At 41.0% G+C, this 24,722-nt stretch overlaps 1 protein-coding gene across 2 annotated transcripts in view; it reads right to left on the bottom strand.

Annotated features, from left to right (window-relative positions):
* Positions 1-24,722, bottom strand: part of JAG2 (jagged canonical Notch ligand 2) — a 67,785-nt gene that overhangs the window by 36,135 nt on the left and 6,928 nt on the right. For both annotated transcript variants that reach the window (XM_075192701.1, XM_075192700.1), the window contains exons 3-5: positions 6,046-6,100; positions 1,252-1,506; positions 527-587 (exon numbers count right to left, since the gene is read on the bottom strand). In XM_075192701.1, the coding sequence (XP_075048802.1) occupies positions 527-587; positions 1,252-1,506; positions 6,046-6,100 (371 nt within the window). The remainder of the gene's footprint in view (positions 1-526; positions 588-1,251; positions 1,507-6,045; positions 6,101-24,722) is intronic.

Raw genomic sequence — 24,722 nt, forward strand, 5'->3', positions numbered from 1 at the left:
GACAGACAGCAAGTGGCAGCAAAACCAATATGAACCGCTCTTTCCAACACTTCTATTATTGTAAAACCCTTATGAACTTTACAACACTGTCGCCAGTCATCCAATAGGGAAAGGACAATACGGTGACACACGCCTATCCCTCCTTCCGCTTATTTCTCCCCCACTCAATTCAAAGCAAACTGTTTATTTGCTAAGTGAAAAGTGGCAGGGCTCCAGGAATACAATTCAGAGGCCCGGGGTACGATTTAGGATTCCAACAAACAAAGCTTGAATCACAATCCAACATCCTTTACAGAATATAAACCAAAAAACAAACACAAAAACACAATAGAATTTCTAAAATACCCCATGTATGATTCAGTCCAAGATGAAGTCAAAACACACAAACAAGCATCCGATTCTCCATTGCACATAATTCAAATTCATCAATACAGGCAGCATGTTTTAGAGGAGACACACTGTAAAATAAGTTTCTAACTATTTCCCAGAGGAGGCAAAAATAAAATAGCTGCAATTTAACACTTACTTGCATTCTCCAGGAACGGTACATCCACCGTGGATTAAATCACAACCCTGTTTGCATATAGCTGGAAAAAAAGACAGACAATTTGTTAAATGAAAATGCCTTCATGGGAAATTACAGATTCAGATTAAATGAGATTGGTAACCTGTCATGGCCCTATGCCAGAGCAGTCTATCTGGTGGCCTGTAGGCCAGATACTACCCTCTAAGGCGTTTTGGTGGCCACCACTTTGCCCGACGAACTCAATATTGCATTAGAACAGTGATGGCTAACCTATTACACTCCAGGTGTTGTGAAACTACAAGCCCCAGCATGCTTTTCCAGTAGATAACTAGCGGATAGCTGGCAGAGCATGCTGGGACTTGTAGTTTCACGTTAGCCATCACTGCATTAGAACATTAACATTTCATCCACAAGCATATTGTTTTAACATAAGTGCATCCATGTTTATTATGTATGTACATACACAGCACTGTCCAGACCCATAAAACCTTTAACAAAAAGTCTAACTCACAACAACGTCAAAACACAATATGCCAAGGCAACTATAACATTTTTATGACAGCGCTCCTTTAAATCATGGGCAAGAATTGCTGCAGGAGTTTAGAAATAAGTGTAGAAACTCCGCTCTGCTTACATAGATTTGAGAAAAAGTCTGTAACCAACATAGGAGGCAAACTGAATATATAGGTTTTAAGAAACAGAAATAAGACATGTCGTCAACGTACCTTGTTTACATTCCTCTCCCATCCAGCCTTCCATGCAGGCTTTATTTCCGTTATGGTCACAAGTGTAATGACCGACAAAGTCATCCCTGGGTCGGCAGAGTTTGTTGCACGTACCCCCATAGTAATTTGCATCACATTTGACCCTAATTTTCACGTCAAAGTGGGCAACATGGCCATGCAAGGCTAAAGGTGCCCACGGATCTTCTGGGTTGATGACTCCAGTGTGGGGAACACGATCAATCAAAAGACTGTCATCTGGAAAAAGACACATTTCAGGTTTGTTAAAGAAAATAATCATCATCAGCTATTTATATAGCGCTACTAATTCCGCAGCGCTGTACAGAGAACTCACTCACATCAGTTCCTGCCCCATTGGAGATTACAGTCTAAATTCCCTAAAACAGACAGACAGACACACACACTAGGGTCAATTTTGATAGCAGCCATTTAAATCAGTAAGTTTTTGGAGTGTGGGAGGAAACCAGAGCACCCGGAGGAAACCCACGCAAACACGGGGAGAACATACAAACGCCACACAGATAAGCCATGGTCAGGAATTGAACTCAAGACCCCAGTGCTGTGAGGCAGAAGTGCTAACCACTAAGCCACCGTGCTGCCCCAGAAAATATTTTGCTACGCTGGCAAGTTGGCCAAATCGCAGCCCAAGTTGTTTTAATTGCAATACATTTGTGCAAATAAAATTGGCTGCAAAGTCCAAAAGTTCTACTCAGGAATAACCAGATTTTTACTATTTCACCTGACGCATTATAATCCAATCTTTCAAGACCGCACCATTTATCTGGGGAATTCGACTGTATCACGTTTGTGACCAGCAAGTCCTTATCCACTGGCAAAGAGGGTTGATAATTCAGTAGCACTATCCAATACAAAATAAAAAAAAAAAGTGGATGATCACTAAAAATGGGGAACGGGGGGGAGGGGACGATACTTGAAGCAGTGTTTGAGGAGGGGAGAAATAGGAAAGGCATTTCCTATTCAACAGTATGAACAGGATACAGACAGTACAGATCATCCCGGCATTCTCAGACTGTTCCGTTTACCATAACGGAACACGCATGATCAAAAAAAACAAAAAAAAAAAACAAATGTGCCCCATGCCTTTTTTTGTTTTCTTGTTGCCTGAAAGCAGTGCATCACATTACTATTTTAAAGCCAGGGAACGATCAGCCCACAGAATAAAAAAAAACCTGGCAAAGTGCGATTCTAATCAATATATTGGCTTGTAGACGAAAAGACAGACAGGATGTCAGACTTGCATGTATATTTAAGATTCGCAGCAGGACATAACTGCATTACCGATGAAGGCAGAGATGGTTACTAAATTATATATTACAATTACATCAGAGTGCTGAAGCAATGCTCCATTTGGGCCGTTATTCCAAGGGATGAGATCTAAATTGGTATACAAAGTAAGGCAATATATTCTATTTGTTTCACTTAACTAGTGACCAATGGTCCCATAGATTCCATCTCCAAATCAACTAACAGCTCCTTTTAGAACCTTCACATTGTCCGTGTAACAAACCGCTCTTTTTAAGTGCATATGAAAACTTGGATGTGTGCATGTTACTACTGGCAGATGGATCAAAGCAGTCTCCGTTCTATAAACCATGTCCACCGAGACAGAACGTCACACAAAAAGTGCTTTACCTCTGCTTCTATGTATATAATTTAGAATCTTAACGTGTTACAGCCACTGTAGTAATAACTGCCCACAATTTGCAGGTCTGCAGCTATTACCAGAGTTAGCCTGTGTATCGTTATATAAATAAAGCAATGTTACACCAGCTTGGATGACAGCAAGACTGCCCTGGGTGTGTATGAAAAACAGCAATTGGAAGTTCTACAGAAAATTCCACTCAATCACTTTCAACTAGGATCTTTAAAAACCATAGACCTTGCAATATCTGATGGCAAACCCCTTTCACAACCCTCAATTGGAATACTGTATATTAGATGTGCAATGGTATTTGAGCAAATAATGAACAGACTGGGGTGTGCTGGTCACAAGTCTCCACTGCTGCTTCGTAATCTACACAGAGGTTTATGAAACACTATAGAATTTGGTGAAGGAAGTGTGTTGCCAATAGCAACCAGATGTTCAAAAGATAAAACAGAATCCGATTGGTTATATTATAATGTGGAATCGCGCTCTCCTACCAAGGTTTGTGAGAGCTGCACCTGCTAAGGGTATCCCTCCCTTTAGAAAAAATCCAAATTATTTTAAATGCTGGGCGCTCATCAATTGATTTATCAAAAGTGCAGATCTAATATTCTATTGATGTCATAAGGTCAATAATTATTTCCAAACATTTATTAAAATAAGAATCCGATTGGTTGCCACCTTTTGCACACAGTTCTCTATAGAACAGATTTCCTAAATGATCCCCAGGGACTATTTGGCGCGTCTTTTAGCCACGGAAAGCTTAACGGTGTCAGCCAAGCATACAAGAAGTCCTCAGAGGTTTTAACAAGGCTGATGATGTCACACAAGAAGTGACAACTTGCTCTATCTTCATTCTACTATGCACTTCTAATGACAGTAGTACAATAGATCCCTTTGGCAAAAAAAAAAACCCAAAAAAAAAAAAAAAAAACCCAAATATGAAGGAAGAGGTTGTAAAAGCAGCTTTAAAGAAAAGATTTAAAATATTGTATATAGCCAGTAGCTAAGGTTACTGAAATATACATAGCTGATCTGTTTTTATACAGTTGATCTCTATTATGGTAACACAATATGCAGGGAATTTACAGACGCGACAAACTGCAGCTTGCAGTGTTACCCGTCTGTCATTTAGAACACTGATTATCTGTGTAAATGAAAACACCAGCACAAGCAGGAGTTCGTGTTTACTATTAAAATCAAACTTTGCCAACCAATTGCAGCCTGCAGAGAAGCAGAAGAGACACCAGATACGTCAGCGATGCTGCTCATCTTGCCAGAAGACAGCTAAATGGAAAAACACTCGATCAGACAGCTGCAAAGTGCGACACTCTGAAACACACTTTAAAGTCCCACCATTGCCGGTCTATAAAGCTATATAAAAGGAGGAGGGTGGAGGGAAAACATAAAGGGGACGATTTGTGAAAAATGTTGTACAGGTAGCTTTGAAAATTCTGTGGTACGGCTCATAGCAATAACCAGGTTCTCCATTTTATTTCTATGTTTCTGGGTGAGGCAGCCATTTTGTGCGTTGAATCAATATCCATCGGGTGAGCCTAGGCGTTTGCCTAAAACACTAAATGAGGGGCATAATGTCACTCACACAATGTTTTAATGTCCCCACATGAAGTGTTGGCCGCTGACTGAAGGAGAATCTTCTTATGTGCAGATGCCGGCTGCTGCGCCTACACATCAGTGTTCTGCGGGGGCGTGGCTATGATGTCACAGCCAAGCGCCACAGGCCCCGGAGGAGATGCCGCCACGCCCACCTCCGGCCTGCTAATGTAGGTACAAAAGTGAGGGGAAGAGGGAAATGCACCCCGGCCCGGTCCACGAGAACGCAGCCTATGCATTCACCATGACCCAGCAGGATTGCGGCGGCTCTTCATATCTCGTGTATTCTACAGCTTTTCTAGTAAAAACATGAGCGTCTCTATCAGGACTATGGATTCAGACCACAAAGTGGTTGCACCCACTGTGTGCAAAATCCAGGTACACTTTGGGACCGATTCAATTAGCCCTAAGGTGCTGTACTAGCCTCTCCCACTCTGCTTAAGTGGGCACCACCGACAATTACCAGTTATGAGCACATACACGGGAGAAGACAATTACCAAATCATCACACGAAAACACACTGTGTGATGCTTCTGCTCATCGGCCCCTATAAGTTAACATCTAGAGTAAATTTGACTAACTAAGAATCTAAGCACCCAACACATTACTGCAGGTGAGAAATAGCTAAAAAAGTTAAAGTAAAAAATTGATTTCAGGAAGACTGATAAAAGCAAAACAGACAGGTGCTGTATTCCCATGGAGAACGACAACCTGGCCTGGATACAAAGAGCAGGCACGTTCGAATGGAATGAAACTGCATTGGATCTGTGCACATATGAATCTGTGTGTGTGTCTGATGCCCAGCAGATGTAACCTACAATTATACCAAATACAGCTTTTACATGTATTCATGCAGCTGTTAAATATGGGATTTTATTACATACTCTGCTGATAAAATATACTCTATTCAATGTGTGTAAACCTAGACAAACAAATAACACAACATAAGGCCGACAGCATTCAGATTAAGCCTGTGCCGTGTTTATATGGCGGTTCCGCTTTTGGCGCGTTTACAAGTTTAAAGTGAGCGGATTATACCAGAGTGACTCAAATAACTTTACCTACCATGGAAACTGTGCCCATTACAATATCCTATTTTATTGGTTCCTAAGTTTAAGTGCTCATCCATCTAGTGTTGGATAAACCTCTTCAGACATGATTACTCTAGGCAAGAATATACAATTTCTCAGGAATAACTATAATCTTCGGAAGCCATCTCTCTGCTGATTGTGCAAAAGCTAGCTCACTGCTAAATTACTGTAGTTAAATGACAGTTCGTTTCGTCCTCTGAGGTCTTGTTAGTTGTGTCTGTACTGTAAGCTCAGAAGAGGTTCCACCATTTTAGTGGGAACAGTCTCGTTCATCACCATGCTGAGGATTGTAAAGGCTTACTAATGGATTTTTTGTTTTTTAAAGAGGGGGGCACAATAGAGAAAGCACATTTTTCTTCCTAATCATGTCACAAATCTAGTAAAAAAAATAATAATGGTACTTACCCACTTTGGTGTCATTATCCCAGTCCCAGGCCTCCAAAATTAACGTAAATGATCTCTGAAAAAGAAGGAAAAGTAAATTATTAAACAAAATATCCACATGCCCATTGGCCAGCACTGCGAGACAGCAATGCTACCCACTGTGCTACCCCTAGTGATGCAATGTTATCAAATGGCTATAGGTTCATTCTAACCCCATTCACACAATTGCTTACACATGGATGTGACTGGAAAAAAACCTTGTTGAATCACACTTTTAGGCGCATATCTATATCAATCATATACACACACACACACACACACACACACACACACACACCTCATAGGTGACAACAAAAAACAAACCAACCAGTCTTCATTATATACAAGGAACAAGGTCACAGAGTAAAACTGGGTACACACTACAGGTTTGACACCAGATCATCATCATCTACTTAATCGCACAACAAACAACTGTTGGGTCCAATAGAGCATTAGTGTGTACACTCACACGATCATGTTTTATCATATCAGAGCACATCGTATCGGACTACAAATCTGTATGAACGATGGACAAATTCTGCAGTATGTACGCACTGACGACCAGCAGTGCAGGCAGATCTCTGTGGAGTGTGCAGACTCAGTCATTGGTAAAATCAGGACAAATTTTGTGTAGTTAGTTTGTGCTCAGCTTAACACGTCCGAAGTCAAACCAAATATACCAAACCTGCAAAATGTGAAGGACAGTCTCTACCAAGGTGTTAAACGGCAAGTAGACAATGCATCATTCATAAGCCCACAAATCTAGTGGGAGGATTGGTGCTTTGCATAAAAAATAAATAAATATATGATAAGCCTGGCATGTCACCTGTATATGGGATTTATAACTCCCATTAGACAGACCTACAGCAGCCAGCAACTATTCAACTTTATCACTCACAAGCATAACATAAAAAAAAACAAAAAAAAACAAAAAACTAAAACAATTAAAACAAAGTCAATCATTCTAGCAAGCTGCAATATTAGGATGGTTCCAAAAACCAGCTAGCCAGTAACCTACTTCAGAAGATCATTTAAAAAGCAGTAATGATCCCATCCTGGAATCTAGGAATAAAAGTTTTTGCCACGTATAAAATAGTAAAAACGTTTAGTTTACTTTTAAAAAAAAAAAAAAAAACAACCAAAAAACCAAACTTCAACCAAAAAGGGCATCTGCCATTTCTCCGGTAGGCACTGCAGGGTGTAGGGAGTTGAATTTATTAAATGGAAATGTTAAATAACCTTTCAATTTGTATACAGATAGAGAACACAATTTATTGCAGTGAACAGGGCACCAGATCTGTTTAGTCTGAGGAGCTTGAAATATACATGCTCTAAATACCTGTTGAGAACAATAGCAGCAATAACGACACAAATAAGATGGGACAAGGAGGTATTAGTAGTTTGATCATATTGGATTGATTTTTAAGTGCTTCTCACGCGAGGGCACAAGTGCATTCTATGGAACAAAATACTGGTGTAGTACAAGCCGTTGTGTTCTGAAACCTCAACATGGTTTAAGATCTTACAGCGAAGCATGTACTCATTCCATGCACCAATGCATGGGAATTATACACTAGAGAGCAGAATTAAGCATGATTATTTAATAGTGCATGAAAATTCAGATGCATTTCTCATATTAAACACCTGACAAGTGTACAAAAAATAATAATTCTGGGTGCATTTACATTAAAAAATGCTTTCAAGATTATAGGTCCAAATACAGAGCTTCCAGCCTATAATAATGGCGACTACCAACACCAGCCTCACAATTTGCATGAGGTCAAGAACGTTCCACTAGTCTCTAATGCGTCACTGGCAGTAGCCAATTAGGAACCAGCAGCATAAAACTGGAAGTTGCTTGAACCTGCCAAGACAAACTGGTGTCTAGTTTAATGGCCACGCCATTGGTGGGTTACTATTAACTGCTTTACATATTACAATCAGCATTACTGCTGCTGCAGACTGATGTTTCACAAGCTCCCCAGGGACGCCCCTCAGTGCTAGTGGCTTCAATTGGAAGATATTCTCGTATATATGGATTTCTGTCCTTGCGGCCTTTTGGAGGAGTAGATTGCAGCATGTGAGGCCTCTAAGATTTAGGGAGATCTAGGTTGCCCACCTTTGCACTAAGGCATGGAATGAACAATGGAGAATCACAATATATGCAGCACATTTAGTCCTTTAAAAACCATCACTTAACAACAGACACCGACATCAACAAACCCTAAATCTCCTTTTCACTTTGGCAGTCTCAAGAGCCCGTCACTTTTCCATATGCATTTATTTTATTTAAAATCAGGACACCTGGCGGTCAGTCATTTCACTACAGATAACTGCACTATTACCCTTGATGCATCTACACTACTTCTACTTTACTGTTATTAAACCTGCATGTGCACACGCTTCCTAATGAGGTGGGGCGAGGGATCAAACACACGGCCGTGGCTCATTCTAAGGGTGCTACCAGGTAGGTAGGTAAGGATCACACATTACTCCACCCTCCAAGTAACAGGGGTGACACCAAGAATTGGTAACAATGAGATCTGGAAAACCCTCTATAGGAAATGATCTTCTGCAGAACAGAATGTTACCTTCACCTGAGAGGCGATGACATCCCAGACAGAACAGACCGGGAAGCAATGCAACGTATTCCGACAGCCACAGCTTCCAGTCTCCGAATGACAAATGTGACCTGTCCAGCAGAATGGAGGACTGAAGTCATGCTCATATCTATTAGTAACATCACACACCAGACCTCCACGGCCCGCTAAGAGGCACGTATAACCGTATCTATACGATGAGAGCCAGAGTGAGCAAAACCTGCAGTGATGGTTTTCCGATCCAAAAGGACAACTTTCTGCTGGGTCTTTCAATAGCCCCTTAAAAAGAAAGATGGAGGCACAGGTACATGGGGGGGGATAAAAAGGTTTGTGTATAGGTACAAGTCTGTATTGGCAGAATAAACCAAGCTATTTCAAATCTCAGAAGTACACTATCCAACCAAGCACACACGAAATTCCAAAAACACTCAATACACCAATAATCATCATCATCAGCTATTCATATGGCGCCACTAATTCCGTAGCGCTGTACAGAGAACTCACTCACATCAGTCCCTCCCCCATAGGAGCTTACAATCTAAATTACCTAACACACACACACACACACACAGACAGACAGACAGACAGACAGACTAAGGTCAATTTGATAGCAGCCAATTAACCTACCAGTATGTTTTTGGAGTGTGGGAGGAAACCGGAGCACCCGGAGGAAACCCACGCAAACACGGGGAGAACATACAAACTCCACACAGATAAGGCCATGGTCGGGAATCAAATTCATGACCGCAGTGCTGTGAGGCAGAAGTGCTAACCAATAAGTCACCGTGCTGCAATAATGTAAGTGTACATATTTTTGTACAGTATTTGTCACTCCACTTTTGCAAATAAAATAGGGCCTAGCAGTACCCCAATACGCAAATACTGTACAAAGGGACGCCAGCGGCTGCCCTGCTTCTATTCTAAAGAAGTGTAAGTTGTCGGAGTTTTCTGGTTGAGAGTGCTACACCCCCCAAACAGATAATATATAGATCATTCAACACTATCCCCCAACAGAGAACACATTCATCAGAACCCCTCTTTGATATAGAGATTATACACATGCATTTCACATTTGGTAGAGAAGAGGGACAGGAGGTTTTGAGTTGACGAGATGAAACTTCTATACACTAACACACACAATTTGTGGCCAGATTTCCAGCATTGTCCCATTGCAACATGTATCATTATTACATCCATATATAGCCCAATAACTCAGATATTCATCACACCTGGATAATTCTCTCATTTCAGAGCAGAATGTGACAACTGCGTCTGCAGCAGCTGCACTTAACACACACATGACTTTACAGCGCCCAGGCTAGCGTGTCTATCAAGCTCACTTAATGCAGAGAACGTTTCTCTACTTACAGGTAGCTACTGTTGACACAAAGAGACGGTTGCTTCTGATTATTTATTTTTTTTCTTTTCGTACAATAGGTACTAAATAGTTGGCAAGAGCAAAGGAGCGGGCAAACCAGACATTAATCCCTTCAAGTATAAACTTGACTAAAATGTTTCTGTTGAGTAAATGAAGTGTGACCAGGGCTAACTTTGAATACTTGTGGTTTCCTCAATGTGTGCCGTGTACCTTACTTGTGGTTCTTAAGGAGGAACATTTTAATTATATTGCTCAGTCTCTCAAGGGTAGCTGTTCTGGTCCCCACACAGACACGCCGGCTGGTAGAAGTTACAGAGGTGGTAATTTAGTTCTGATTTAATATGCATTTACTACAACTTCCATATCCTGCGAGATGAAGGCGATAAGAAAACCCGTTCACAATAAAGTGAATGAGGATTATATACTGCAGAAACAGGCAATTTGTGGCTTTCCAGCCGAGAACTACAAGTTACAGCATGCCAACTACAAGCTCTTTGGTACCACAGGCACCCTAAAGCCTGTACAGGTTTGAGACAAATCTTTTCTAGAGTACTAGGTGTTCTCTAGAAAAGACCTGCATGCACTAGGTGTGCAGGTCTGGCCAACTTGGTACTCTGCTCACCAGGTATTGTGAAACTACAAGTCCCAGCATGCCCTGCCAGCAATAAGCTGGCTATTTACTGGCAAAGCATGCTGGGGCTTGTAGTTTCACAACACCTGGAGAGCCACAGGTGACAAGGCTCACCTAGTCAGACTAATTTTTTAATCTACATCTTTAACCCATTACACTTTATTCATCTCAACACCAATGTCATTTTACAATATTTACAAGCAGCACACCCACATATTAGTGTTTTTTTTTCTGTCAACAGGTTAAGGACCTCTTAAGGATGCATTTTCTTATGTCTTTCTACAAATCATTATCTCCTTTTCAAAATCTCTCTGGAGGTTGCAAAGTATGACTGCCAGTTAGACAGACACAGGCTCACAGCAGGCCATGTGCAATATTTTTTTTTCATACTGATTGTCGCTTTAACCTCGTTACAAACCTATTTATAAATATTACTTTAGTCAAGTAATATTTTGCGTTGTTGGGAAGTGTCCAATTTACATTATAAAATCGAGTTCAGATCATGTGGGTCACAAAGCTGATTTTATAAGGCAGTCATTCTGTGGACCAATTAAATCACAAGGGACTAGTGACATCATGGGAGAAAGGAAGCCTGGGAGATACAAATAAAAAGAGCACAGAAAGCCAACACTCAGAATGGTTCTACAACCAGGAGCATTTGGCATTTGGCCTTTCAGTGCACCGAAATAACGAAGATTCACACAGACAAATTTCTTAGAGACAGTGGCATGGTATTTCAAGGCGCAAGTCTCAGTCTTTGTATGCAAGAGACCAATTGTCTGACAGATGAGATTATAATGCTGAGATTAAGGGTAATAGGTAACACTTTTGAAGGGAGGAGGGCCGCACAAGTGGCCTTTAAAGTGCACCAGGTTGCCCAGCTCTGCTATAGAAGGCTGCATCAAGTCTTTCTAGGGGCAGAATCGGTTAAGTCGCCAAGATCTCCGCACTAACTTTGCCCATACCAGCGCACTGCGCAATTACCAGCCACACATGAAGTGCTACAAGAGTGACAAAGGCACTGTATTGTGGCACTGGGAGGACTGGCTCACATCAGTGTTATTCAGATCAAGTCTTAACTAGGCAAGATTGTCTAATGCAAATTGAATAAAAGATCCCCCATGTTGCAGATTAAAGCACTTTTAGATATTAATTGGGTCAGTGAACCTGAATGTGCACAATTTCTTGTAACATCATTGGATATATTTCAAATTATATGTAACAATATCAGGGACAACACAGATGGAATGCAGAGAGCTTAAACTACATCTCCCAGCATGCCTTATGTTCGGGAAAGGAAGGGACAGGCTACAGCCAGGAAGAGAGAAGTCTATTAGAAAAGGGGTATGGTCTGGAGAGGAGCCAATGCAGAGCTGACCGGCAGCTGCCATTGAGATTGCTGAGCAAGCTCCGCACAGGAAGACAGCTGCTGAAAGACCTGTGGAGCAGAGACCCCCCAAGTTACTGGCTGTGTAAAGGAATCCGTTAGCAGTCCGAAGCAAGTACCCAGCAGATAGGTCCAGTGGAGTGTCCAGAGCAGCTAACCCCAGCTTCCGTGTGATCCCCCTACAGGGAGAGTAATCCCTACAACTATTCCTACCAGCACCCAGTGAAGTGCCATTGATGTCTCTTTTGTGCCTAGAGAGGTTCCACATAACACTACTCCTATAGGAAATGTTACTTTAACATTACCAGCCAGTAGTGACTCAGGGGTCTAACTAACCTGGAGTTGGAGCAGTCCTGCACTGACTGCAATTTACATTTGTTTGTTAAGCTAGAGGCCTTACAGATACTTTCTACACCATATATTGAGCCCCTTGTCTGGTGACCGAATCTGCAACATTCAGCCAGCGCACCAACGGTACCTGGGCAAGAGCTCAATACAAATAACAAATGGTTCGTTACGGTTATGCTAAGCCAGTGTAGTAGTGAACCTATGGAGTGTGACCGAGAGGGCCCACAGTGCGTGCCATGGGGTTGTATCCAGTGTGCCACACCTTAGCAGTGGGCTAGCATTGTGGTGTATGTCATGTCAGAGTAATGATATTGATTGGCACTGCCTTTATTGCCTTGTGTAAAAATTTGCCTACTGTATGCATTTATTTACCTGTTTATACAAACATACAGCATTGCTGATTTACTGCTGATTTATTGTCATTTATTCCTGAGTCACAATAACGACAGGTGGCCAGCAGGGGTTATGTCATGCCCAACGTTCTGCCCATCGTCACTACTCCCGAGTTACAATTTCCCAATAAGTGTGCCCTGTGGCTTATCCCCCAGTTAGGGGTGCATGTCCCTTTTTAGTGAACCATTGTCCATGAGTCAGACAAGGGTCAACCCCTGGCAGAAGTCAGAAGATACCACCTTCCCGAAGGCTACAAGCAAGATTCAGGTATAATCACTGTGCCAGAAATCAAGGCGATCCCCACAAAGACCCCTCAGGATACAGAGTAACAAGGGGTTGCATATATGATCATAATCATCAATTTATATAGCGCCACCATATTCCGTAGTTCTTTTATAAATGTGCCATTCAAAACTGCATATAAGCAGGGCAGTATTGTAAAGTCACAAGACAGCATCATTTTTATTTACATGGCGCCAAAGAAACAAAATAAAAAATAACTAAATAAAAGACAAGTAAGGGACAAGAGAAACAATAGAATCCGTAAAGATCATTACAAGATACTACAGAGAAAACACAACTAGAACAAAGGAAACGTTAGAGAGGGCGAGAAGATAGGAGGTGGAGAGGACCAAGCTTGTGAGCATGAACATTAAGAGGATTAGGCTGGTAAGCGAGGGGACAGAGGTGGAGTAAAAGGGGCAGGTGGAGCGTGAGGCGGGGATGGTCTTAGGATGGGGACGGTAGGTAAGTGTGAAAAGGCGAGTTGTTCGAGAACATTTGAAAGATCCGAGGTTGGGGGTTATACTATTAAGTCGAATTACCCATCTGACTTTCAGAAGAAAAAAATATATATATAAAAAAAAAAGGTGTAATGTTGCCTCTAAAAGTCATGGCCTCACACACAAATTAACAAAAGAGATAAAGCCCAGCACAGTGGCCTAGTGGTTAGCACTTCTGCCGCTGGGGTCATGAGTTCTAATCCCGACCATGGCCTTATCTGTGTGGAGTTTGTATGTTCTCCCCGTGCTTGCCTGGGTTTCCTCCGGGTGCTCCGATTTCCTCCCACACTCCAAAAACATACTAGTAGGTTAATTGGCTGCTATCAAAAATGACCCTAGTCTGTGTATGTTAGGGAATTTAGACTAAGCTCCAATGGGGCAGGGACTCATGTGAATGAGTTCTCTGTACAGCGCTATATAAATAACTGATGATGATGATGATGATAAAGGCCATGTCTATGGACACGCAGGCAGGTTTTTAAAGACACAAATGCAGCTTAAATGGCTCTCAATGAGGGTCATTAATCCACGCGACATTTGGAGAAAGCTATACGTAAATGCTCTAGGAAATGCAAGACCATACCATTCTGTGAGCAAAATTCTGCTTGTTGTCTAATGATCAATGAATCTTATTCTCATGGGCAGTCAAGCTGCAATATTAGCAAGACGCTGAACAGTGCAATAATCACCCCATGTACAGTCACTATTTCATGCCTTTCCTCCTGTGACTGCATGTTTATGTATCTCCTAGTGAGATATTTATACAGCAGACACAGTGAAAAGGGACAAATCCCATGTAAAACGACAGCCTTTTTGTTGCCAGAGAGGAAGCAGCATCACTGCAGAGAATAAAAGGCATTGTAGAATGACTGTCTCAAGGTTAGATTGTCATTCCTACTGGTATGCGTTTCCTCGCTCTAGTTTCTAACAGCTTGCAGTCTCCAGTGTAGTTGGATCCCACCAGTATCAGATAACATGGCTTATTCCTGGCAACCTTTAGAGAGAAAATGACGCTTTCATGTCATACATTCACAGAGTCGCTTTGATTGCTTCACTTCAAATCTTTTTGGTTATTTACACATCTCTAAATTAAGACAGGTAGAAAAATAGGGTCAGCGAGTTAATGTATAACGAGCAATTAATTAGTCTCAGAGTTCTGAAAACAGTCACTGGGGAGTATGTACTACAAGTGGGGTCCGTGACCCGACACTCTCCGGCTTTTTCATTAGTCAACATTTTTAAAAAAAAAAACACATGGTAAATGACAGGCCAAAAAATGGACAGTGGTCACACACACTAAAATGCATAAGATCGGCTGCCAAAACCAACTCAGAACTGGAAAAATTATTTCTAGATCTTTCCAAAAGACAAGTAAAACGTGTAAAGAATTTTAAAAAAAGAAACCCAAAAACAAAACCCCCCAAAAAAAACAAAAAAACAAAAAACAGCGATATGGGAGGTCAAACATCCAACGCCATTCTCAGCCAGTAATAGATCATCATAGTTTTGGCCTGACTGGAGTTTTTCACCACAAGACTTAAAGGAGCACCTGTCACCTGCACCGTATGGAAGCAGCCATTTTGTGGGACGAATTAATATTCATGGGAATGTGGCCTATCGATACACCAGTAAGCTGTACCCCAGTCAAAAATATGCTCAGGAAGCACCTCAGTGAGGTCACGGCTTCCTAGGGAGCAAATTCTTGGGAATATCGGTGCACTATAAACTTGGTGACGCCTTAAGACCCACCAATTCCCCAGAACAGTTTGCAGAGACATCGACTTGATGTTGAGTATGGCATCTCTGCTCATTTTTTAACCGTGTCCCATAGAGACGCGCAGAAAAATGAGCAGAGATTCCTTACTGTAATCGGAAAACGGGCACATCCAAACATCAAGAAGAGATGTTCGGTGGCACCCCGCTCCTAGTTTAAGCTTCCCCTTAGAATCTACACTGTACTTTCATAGGAGGTGGTAAAGAAACGTACATATACCTAGAAGACCATAACCCTAAACTGGGTTATATTAGTCATAGGTTGACAGCATTTTTAACAAGTTTTCAAGGACAGGATTCTATGAGATATAAATATTATATATATATATATACACATACATACATACATATATACATACACATACACATAGTGTCATTTTGGCAATATAACCACACTAGCCAACACTAAAGACCGAACCTCCGTTCTCCCGGAGGGGAAGGCAGGCAACAAGTACGTACTGAGTCATCCAACCCCGCGTTCTCTCAATTCAATAGTGAAGTGGATGGAATCCGGGAGGGAGACCTGCTCTTCTGGGAGTCTGACGGACATTCCAGGAAAGTAGACAAGTAGGACCTAAAGGCGCGGCTTCACTAAAACAAACTTTTGCAGAATAGGGATTGTACAGTCGGTCAACATTGAACAACAGACACCTTCTTAAACCTGAAGCGGCCTATGGACATTAAGTATCGTTGGAAAATATGCATCAACAAAAAAGGTTACTACCGTCGTCGGATCATTTCAATTATGCTTCCATGGACCATTTGGCTGCCGATTGAGCCTTTATAAACGGCATCATCCTGCCTGGTAACACAGAAATGCCTGCGTCAGCTTACAGATACAGAAATTTTGATTGGCTCATCTACCTGACCTTAAATTAACTTGCAGCAAGCTAGTGCTTTATACCTCCGTGGGATAGAGGACTAGTTTCGCAATTGCCGAACAAGATAAAACTTATCACAGAAAATGATGATACTCTGCAAATGGTAATTGTTTTAGGGATCATATGCACAGACCTCAGATTTAAATCTTAAAATATTACAAAATGTACAAGTTCAAAGAAGTTCACTAGAGAAAGAAAAAAAAATGATTGATCAGCATGTGTTCAGTGACATTTGGATAAAGAATACAGAGTGTACGTGAAAGGATCTAGAATCTGTTTCCCACTGCAGTGTCCTATAAATAACTAGGAATTAGAGCGTGCAAGCCAGAACGGCACCTCTCCAAAAGCAGGCCTATAAACACCGGCAAGCTGCAAAACACTTCTGTGCATTTAAAAATGTATGTGTTACATGCATACATACAGTGCAATAGCCACATGCGGCTCCAGAGGGCTGGAATGTGATCACGCTGGAGGGCAGACGTGTTAAAGGGCTGATTAAGGCAAATATTTAAAAAGCAGCAGAAAAATGCAGAATCTGGATAACTCAGGTAGCCACATCTCCTAAAATAGAGAACTGGCTCCAAACTTTATGGGGAAAGGAGCTCTGCACCTGGATTAATCAAACTGCATCACCCCTGCAGGACAAAAGATGCTGGGATTTGAAGCAGCAAATGAATGGTGCTTCTGCTACACATTTTTACAAACTAGACAACACATATAGTAACCATTCATTATTAGATAAATGAGATTGGATAATGCATTGCCAATGGAGCAACGTTTTTTTTTTTTACGTTCTAAATAGACCAAACATACAGCAGCCATAGTCATCCCAGCTACACAAACAGAGCAATATAAAAAAACAAAAAACAAAAACAAAAACAAAAAAACAACGTTTCTGTCCATAACAGCTGTACTGCTGCTGGTTGACATAATATTTACGTATATAAATTATCAAGGTGTACAAAAATAAAAAAAAAATAAAAAAAAATTGGGGCCTAGCAATTAGCAGTGCCCCCCAGTGCGGGGCGTCCTGCCCATTAATATATACTGGGCACCACACACACTTATGTGACCGGCTGCCACTCACGAGTTTCTTTGTTTCCACGGAGACAACTCTGGCATTATTATGTCATGTCCTGCTTTAGGATCTGGATGAAACCTAGGTTTGGTGCAAGAGTGACACAGAGATACTAGATGAAAACAAGTAGAAGTTAGACTAATGAAACCAAAGGTCTGATTAGCCGCCATAGGTCACAGCACATTGCCCATTTGCATCATGTTAAATAAGCCTATTAAATTATTTTGTTTAGCCGTTGTCTTACATAGGGGCACTACAGTACAAAAGGGATTTAAAAAGAGCGTTGGCTTCTCATCCAATTCACTGAAAACAGAGCTAACAGCACTGGTCTGTGGATGAGAAATAAATACAGTGAAATATTTACTCCCCCCAGAGTTGTCAGCAGTGTGACTGCTGAGCTGCATGGGTTGCAACAGAAAGAAAGGTGTACCCCAGCTGTCAGGAGCACTGGGAGATAAGCCAACATACGAGCGTCTCATATTTGGAGCAGACAGCGCAAATTAAGGGAATAAAACCTTTCTTGCAGGCGATCTGCTTCCCATCACTGTACAGCGCACAGAGGTTTACTTATGATATTAGATCTCATCTTACATATCACAGATCGGTTCGCTGAACAACTTAGAGAAAACGTCCACACGTCTGACCCAGAAACATTTGAATACACAGCTTCTAGCCACATTCAGTCTAGATAAAAAAAAATGAATGAACGTACAGTAGAGGAAATACTTTTGCAACTTATTCAAAACAATTCCACAGAACTGGTTTACATCTAATCCAATAGGGCAAATTACAGATCTGATCCCACCTCTCATTTGCATACAATGCTAATGACATTAGAGGAGCAAAGGAGGACATCAGAAAACATGCAATGATGATAAGGGGAAAGCATGCACCTCTGGACCACACTGCTAGCACCACATAGATCATTAGACTATATATTCTATTTATTTTGACTGGTCCTTTGTCTTTTTGAGCTTTGTGAATTGAATTTGCAAAGTGCAATTTTCACAGCATGATAATTTAGGGTACACATCACTTATACAGTGAATGTATGCAATTTATTTATTTTGCATCATTTAAATTCATTCAAGTTGCCATATTACTTCTGTAATGAATTCTGCAAACCATTTTATAATGAGGACATCAGCATCCTTTATAGCAGCTATCCATAACCTCTTATACTCTACATTGTTTTCACCTAGGAACTGGTATGCTATCCTTTGCATCTTCTTATAATAACAACTGCAATCAGCAATGTATAAAATAGGTCTGTGCTGTATCTAGGAGAGCAACACCCACTAAGGGCATGTAAAGATACACAAGTTAGCACATGTATTCCAGATCTGTTCTCTTTGAACCTTCTATGTACATACCCTTATGCTTTGCCTATCATGTGGTGATATCGTATCACCAACAAGCCTATCTTTTCACTAGTGCATAAACTCACCTAGAGAACAAGAGATAAAAAGGTTAATTATCAAAGCACTTTAACTTGAACGGTGTAGGGGTTATGAAATGAATTTCGCTAATGTTTAAGAGGTGTCCTATGGGAGCGCTTGAACGTTGCATTTTAGGATTAGTAAACCGCAGCGTTCATACTGCCATGATAATAGGTTGGAGAACAAAGGGGATAGTCCATAGTCACACAAGAACAAGGGAGGTCTCAAGACACCGCATGCTGACTCTTCCAGTGTTCCACCCCTTAACTTCACCTTGTCACCATAGCAACCATCAATCGCTTATAAACATTGTTTTTTTTCTTTTAACGGTAGAAAACCACAACATTCTACCACTGCTATGCGACACCACATATATACTAGCGTTAGAGCCATGTGTTTGAGCCATCGACGATGGATAGGAGACTTAAGACACTGTTACTGAGAAGCCAAATAGTTGACAGGATTTATATTTCTAAACTTGCAATAAAAAAAGACCCAACAATGCCAGCACTACCATTTTAAGATAATATACTACACTTCTTCACAATGTATTACTAAATATTTAACTGTAGATGACAAAACGAGAATAAACCAAACAGCATCTTCAGGGTAGTACCAATTTAAATCTTGTGAGAAAATAGCTCCTGCTCACTCATTAGAGCTCTTTATAGCAAAACACAACCTTCCACTAAACATTAAGAAGGTCTAGAAAAGCTTTCAAGGTCCACTGCATTTTAATCGAGCCCTTAAACACAAGCGAATACGGTTGGGGACAACACTTTAACATGGTTAAAGCACTTCATGTACAGGCAAACATTACACAAGTCTTAAAATTAGTGTTAAAAGTTTACTCAGTAAAAGTACTATATGTGAATATGCCTTTAGCACCAATACACAGCAAAGCCAAATATAACAACATACAATGAATTACTAATCAAAAATCTCCATTTTCTTGCCTAAAGTGGTAACGAGCTGTGCAGCAGGTAGAGGTTTATTCAAGTTTATACATAAGGTCTCCTAGGCACCAGGTCATATGTGCGATGATTGGTTTAAGGTCCGGGTACCGGTGAATTCAGTAGTTTCATTGGCCATTCTGGAGGTTGTGAACCACATTGGCCCTAAAATGACCGTGGTGGGCCGCAAGGTCAGCATGCTCCAATCAAAGTCTGGTTGGTGACATTTTCACCAGGCCAAGCAATAAACGATCACAATCTACAGTCCTTCACACAGCAGATGCACCAATTTTCTGGTCTGAACCAATTTACATGTTCGCGCAGCCGCCTTATCAATTCCCTAGGGATCAGTCACATGACCGAGGCATGGCCCACAAATGCCTCGATCATCCCTACTGACGTGCAGTGGAAGAGCAAGTCTACAACAACGTAACCTCTGTTGTAATAGATCCATTTGTAAAATAGGATTTAAGAATGTACCACCACAATCTGAAATTGTCAAGTTTTGGGTTTGTTTTTAAAATAAATAAAATTAACCAAATAAAGGGCAAGAACAGTTCTTGAATCCATAGACAGGGATCTGCCCATCTGCATTATAATTTTAGCCAAATCAACCATGAGAAATAAAGTATGTCAACCACAGAGCTTAAGCACAGTAGAAAATCAGTAGATGGATCTCCTAAAATCACGTGTAGGCTGAACCTACTATTAGCAAACAGACACCAGACACGGGACTACACAATGCTGCGATTTCTAAAAAAACGGACAGCAAAAGTGGCAGCTATGCAAAGTAATAGATGGTTCTCTCGGGAGGTATCCTGTGTATGCAATTAAGAAGGGTACATAAATATATCTCACATATACATATATGTAACAGCTCATATGACATCTTATACAACTACCACGAATGATACGCAAGGTTAAGTAATTTGACACATCGTTCTAAAAGGATTAATTTCATCAGTCATGTAGATAACTGTAAAACTTTACACGGTCATTTACGGTTACATTGGGTTCATGTTACATAGGATATTGTCAATATACAGATTAAAAACTGTACAAAACATCCTGTGTACTTTGTTTCTAGAATGTTAATAATCATACGAATCTCCTGCTGTAAATATCTGTATAAACAGTGAGTTTATGATGTAATCAATTCAGTGATCATTATGCAAAAGTGTATATTACAACACTACATCCCCTTTCTACAAACAGAACTGTATGAAGGACGATTTGTGAGCGGTAGACAGTGAACATAAAACTATCCAGAAGCTTCATGGTGAAACTTAAAAAAAAAAAAAAAGAAAAGGATGAATATAGATGATATTTATATTTATCCAAGTTACTGTTCTATTAGGAGATATGAACTTCTACATGGAGTGATGCTGTAAAGTCGGCAGTACAAAGAGGACGGTGTGACAAGACAAGTGAGCATGTTCGATATAGACAGAACATGAAATACTTCATTAGCCCATAGCCCTAGACCATATCATCAAGGAAGAGTTTAAAACGCTACTTTTGCTGTATGTAAGAAAAAAAAAAATTGTTTGTTTTTGTAAGAAGAATATTTTTCCTTAAGATGCCTATTGCTTTAAAGTGCATCGATTACCCGCAACCGTCATCAGCTATTTATATAGGGCCACTAATTCCACAGCGCTGTACAGAGAACTCACATCAGACCCTGCCCCATAAGAGCTTACAGTCTAAAATTTCCTAACACACACTTGGGACAAATTAAGAGCAGCCAGTTAACCTACTGGTATGTTTTTGGAGTGTGGGAGGTAACCAGAGCACCCGGAGGAAACCCACGCAAATACGGGGAGAACATACAAACTCGTCACAGATAAGGCCATGGCCGGGAATTGAACTGATAACCCCAGTGCTGTGAGGCAGAACTGCTAACCACTGAGCCACCATGTTGCCTTCAGTTGAGACCAGAGCTGGATTTAGACTACTTGGGTAAAAAAAAAATCTATAGCAGTATAGTTTTTTTATTAGCATAGCATATACCCCTATATATAGTTGTGGAGCAGGGAAGCTTTGGTCCGCCACAAAACGTTGGTACGGCGTTAAAGGCGGTGTGATATCATTGGGGGTGTGCCCTACATACTTTTGCTCCCCCTTCTCTTATTTTCCTCACTGTGTCCGCCATTCTTTTCTTCAACCGTCTCTTTACTTTCTTATTATGTGCAGTTGTGCCTCCCTTATATTACTTACCTTTCTATTGCCTTTTCCTCTTCTGTCTTTTCTGGTCTTCTGTCTCCTTTGTGCTACTCACTGAATAAGGCGTCGGGTGTAATGACGTTACGCCCGACATCCAGTGGGCTAGAGCAGAGAGGAGATTGCCGGTAGCCGCCTCGGTCATGCCATTATTATTTTTTTCCTAAGCTGGCGGACAGAAGGGGATGGCAGGTGGAGGGGAGCACCCCCCCCCTCCACGGCTTTCCTTCCCCCCGCTCACCGCTGTCGCTGGAGGGGCCCTCTGGGGACACATGGGCCCTAGGCAGTTTCTGAAGACTGATATTGCTGCTTGACCCAAGACATACAGTAAATCATTTCAACTGTACGGACATCTATTGTATGACAAGAAAATATTTTTTACCATTTCTTTAAAAATTGTTATTCCTGTACTAAATATTTGGCCAATACTTTTAGCCATAACTGGTCAAACCAATGAAGGGGAGGCAGTGAATAATGTTTTTTTTATTTTAACAAAAACAAGTTCCATTCTATGTACCTCGCGCACACAACTCCAATATATAGCTTCAAAAATAAGCATCCATCGCCAACGAAACGTGAGAAGGTTTGTACCAAATGCCTCCATATATCTCCAGATCAATTAAATATTGCAGTCCTGAGAGACAGACACCATGATCAACAGCCGGATCTTCGGAAATGTCAAATACATATTTAAGATAGCATTAACTGTGTTTGTAAACAGTGATCAGTCACGCCAGGCCAGCAATGTACATGTGCAGTAGTCTCTTGTAACAGGTTTCTGTCACAATATTTGCTGCTAGTAATCGTGACCCAGTACTCAATGACATTATAAGCGGGGGGTGGGGGGGGGGGGGGGGGGGGAATAATAACATTGTTAGGACAAAATGTGCAGAGTGGGAATTTCAGATGGAGGGGTGTAATAGGAGGCATGGGCAAGAAATGGTAAAAGTGGATTTTAAAGAACTAATGATGGCCTATGGCAGTGATGACTAACCTGTGACACGCCAGGTGTTGTGAAACTACAAGTCCCAGCATGCTTTGCCAGTAGATAACTAGCTGATAGCTGGCAGAGCATGCTGGGACTTGTAGTTTCACAAACACCTGGAGTGTCTCAGGTTAGCCATCACTGTACTATGGCTTACACAGTGAAGGCAGCCATTTACTGGCTTGTGCATACCATTGTAGAACATTACTAAACACATTCCTTTATAGCTTCCTTCTGACAGTTTTCAGCTAGGGTGTTAAATCATGAACAAAAACTGACAACGCACATTTTGCTTAGTGTGGCTGCTAAAGAGAGGGCGATAGGGAGGGGACGAAAACACAAACATCCCTGGCAGATGCTATAAAGACATGTATGAAAAGCATAGAATGAGCCCAACATGTTCACTTTTTTTGTTTATTGCCATTTAAGTCTTTAAAAGATGAACACTGCTTTCAGGAAAGTAAGATAGAGCACTTTATGGCGCAACAATCTTCTGATCAGTGGGAACCATGGTAGAACGAGGAAGGACTGACTTCAAGGCCACACACTGCTCAACATTATGAGGTATTTAGGTTGGCAACAACTTATAGAACAAGTTGGTTTATAACACGATAGTTGAAAAGAATTTAAAAAAAAATAAAAAAAAAAATAGTATGTGTGTTTTTGTAAACAGGTTACAATATAAAAAAAAAAAAAAAAAAAAAAAAAAAAAAAAACACAAAAAGAACAAAAACAAACAAAAAACAAAAGTCACATTTCTCCTACAGTCAGGAGACCAGAGCAGCGACCTCCTATTTCCGGGAGCCTGCTAAATAAATGCATGCTGGGGGATACACCAATAAACAACTTCCGGACCCTCACCACATGCCAGCAGTGTAATGTTTTGTGCACATTGTGCCTCATTACGCGGCGATGTTACTAGTTCCTAGTAAATGGATAGGCTGAAGACTTCTTCAGCTCACAAAATGTGCCAACTCCTTTGTATAGGCAGCATGGTGGCTTAGTGGGTAGCACTTCTGCCTCACAGCGCTGGGGTCATGAGTTCAATTCCTAACCGTGGCCTTATCTGTGTGGAGTTTGTATATTCTCCCCGTGTTTGCTTGGGTTTCCTCCGGGTGCTCTGGTTTCCTCCCGCACTCCGAAAACATACTAGTAGGTCAATTGGCTGCTAACAAATTGACCATAGTGTGTGTGTGTGTGTATGTATGTATGTATGTATGTATGTATGTATGTTAGGGGATCTAGATTGTAAGCTCCAATGGGGCAGGGACTGATGTGAATGAGTTCTGTGTACAGCGCTGTGGAATTAGTGGCGCTATATAAATAAATAGATGATATGAAGGCGAAAAGGTGCACAAAGCTCTCAAACACAAAGAATTAGCCACTGTGCTTTAACCATTATTCCCCCAATACCTTTAAATATTTATCAAACGTCTCGAAAATGTGTACCAATATACCTGTGAATGATTACTAATCCACCTGATTCTTATATTTTGCATTTGCTAAGACAATAAACTTAAATGGAATAGGCTGGAGTAATAGTTTGCCATCTCTGAAGTGGTTTAAGAAATTTGCCCTGAAATTTCAAATTTACCTTCAAGCATGCAATAATTATACTGTACCCCGTCTAGATCCTGAACACTTATCTGTAGAGTTAAGTTACCATGCAACGGTGTTCTCTATCGCTTTCACAAACATTGAGCAATCGTCATTTATAAAATTTGGGAAAACATCATGCAAGGCTGAAAACTCTTTGGTGCTTTTTGCTGTCGTCCACATAACATTTCTTAGTTTTGTATAGATTTGATGTC

This window comes from Mixophyes fleayi, chromosome 12, assembly GCF_038048845.1.
Source record: "Mixophyes fleayi isolate aMixFle1 chromosome 12, aMixFle1.hap1, whole genome shotgun sequence".
In the NCBI taxonomy this organism is placed as follows: domain Eukaryota; kingdom Metazoa; phylum Chordata; class Amphibia; order Anura; family Limnodynastidae; genus Mixophyes; species Mixophyes fleayi.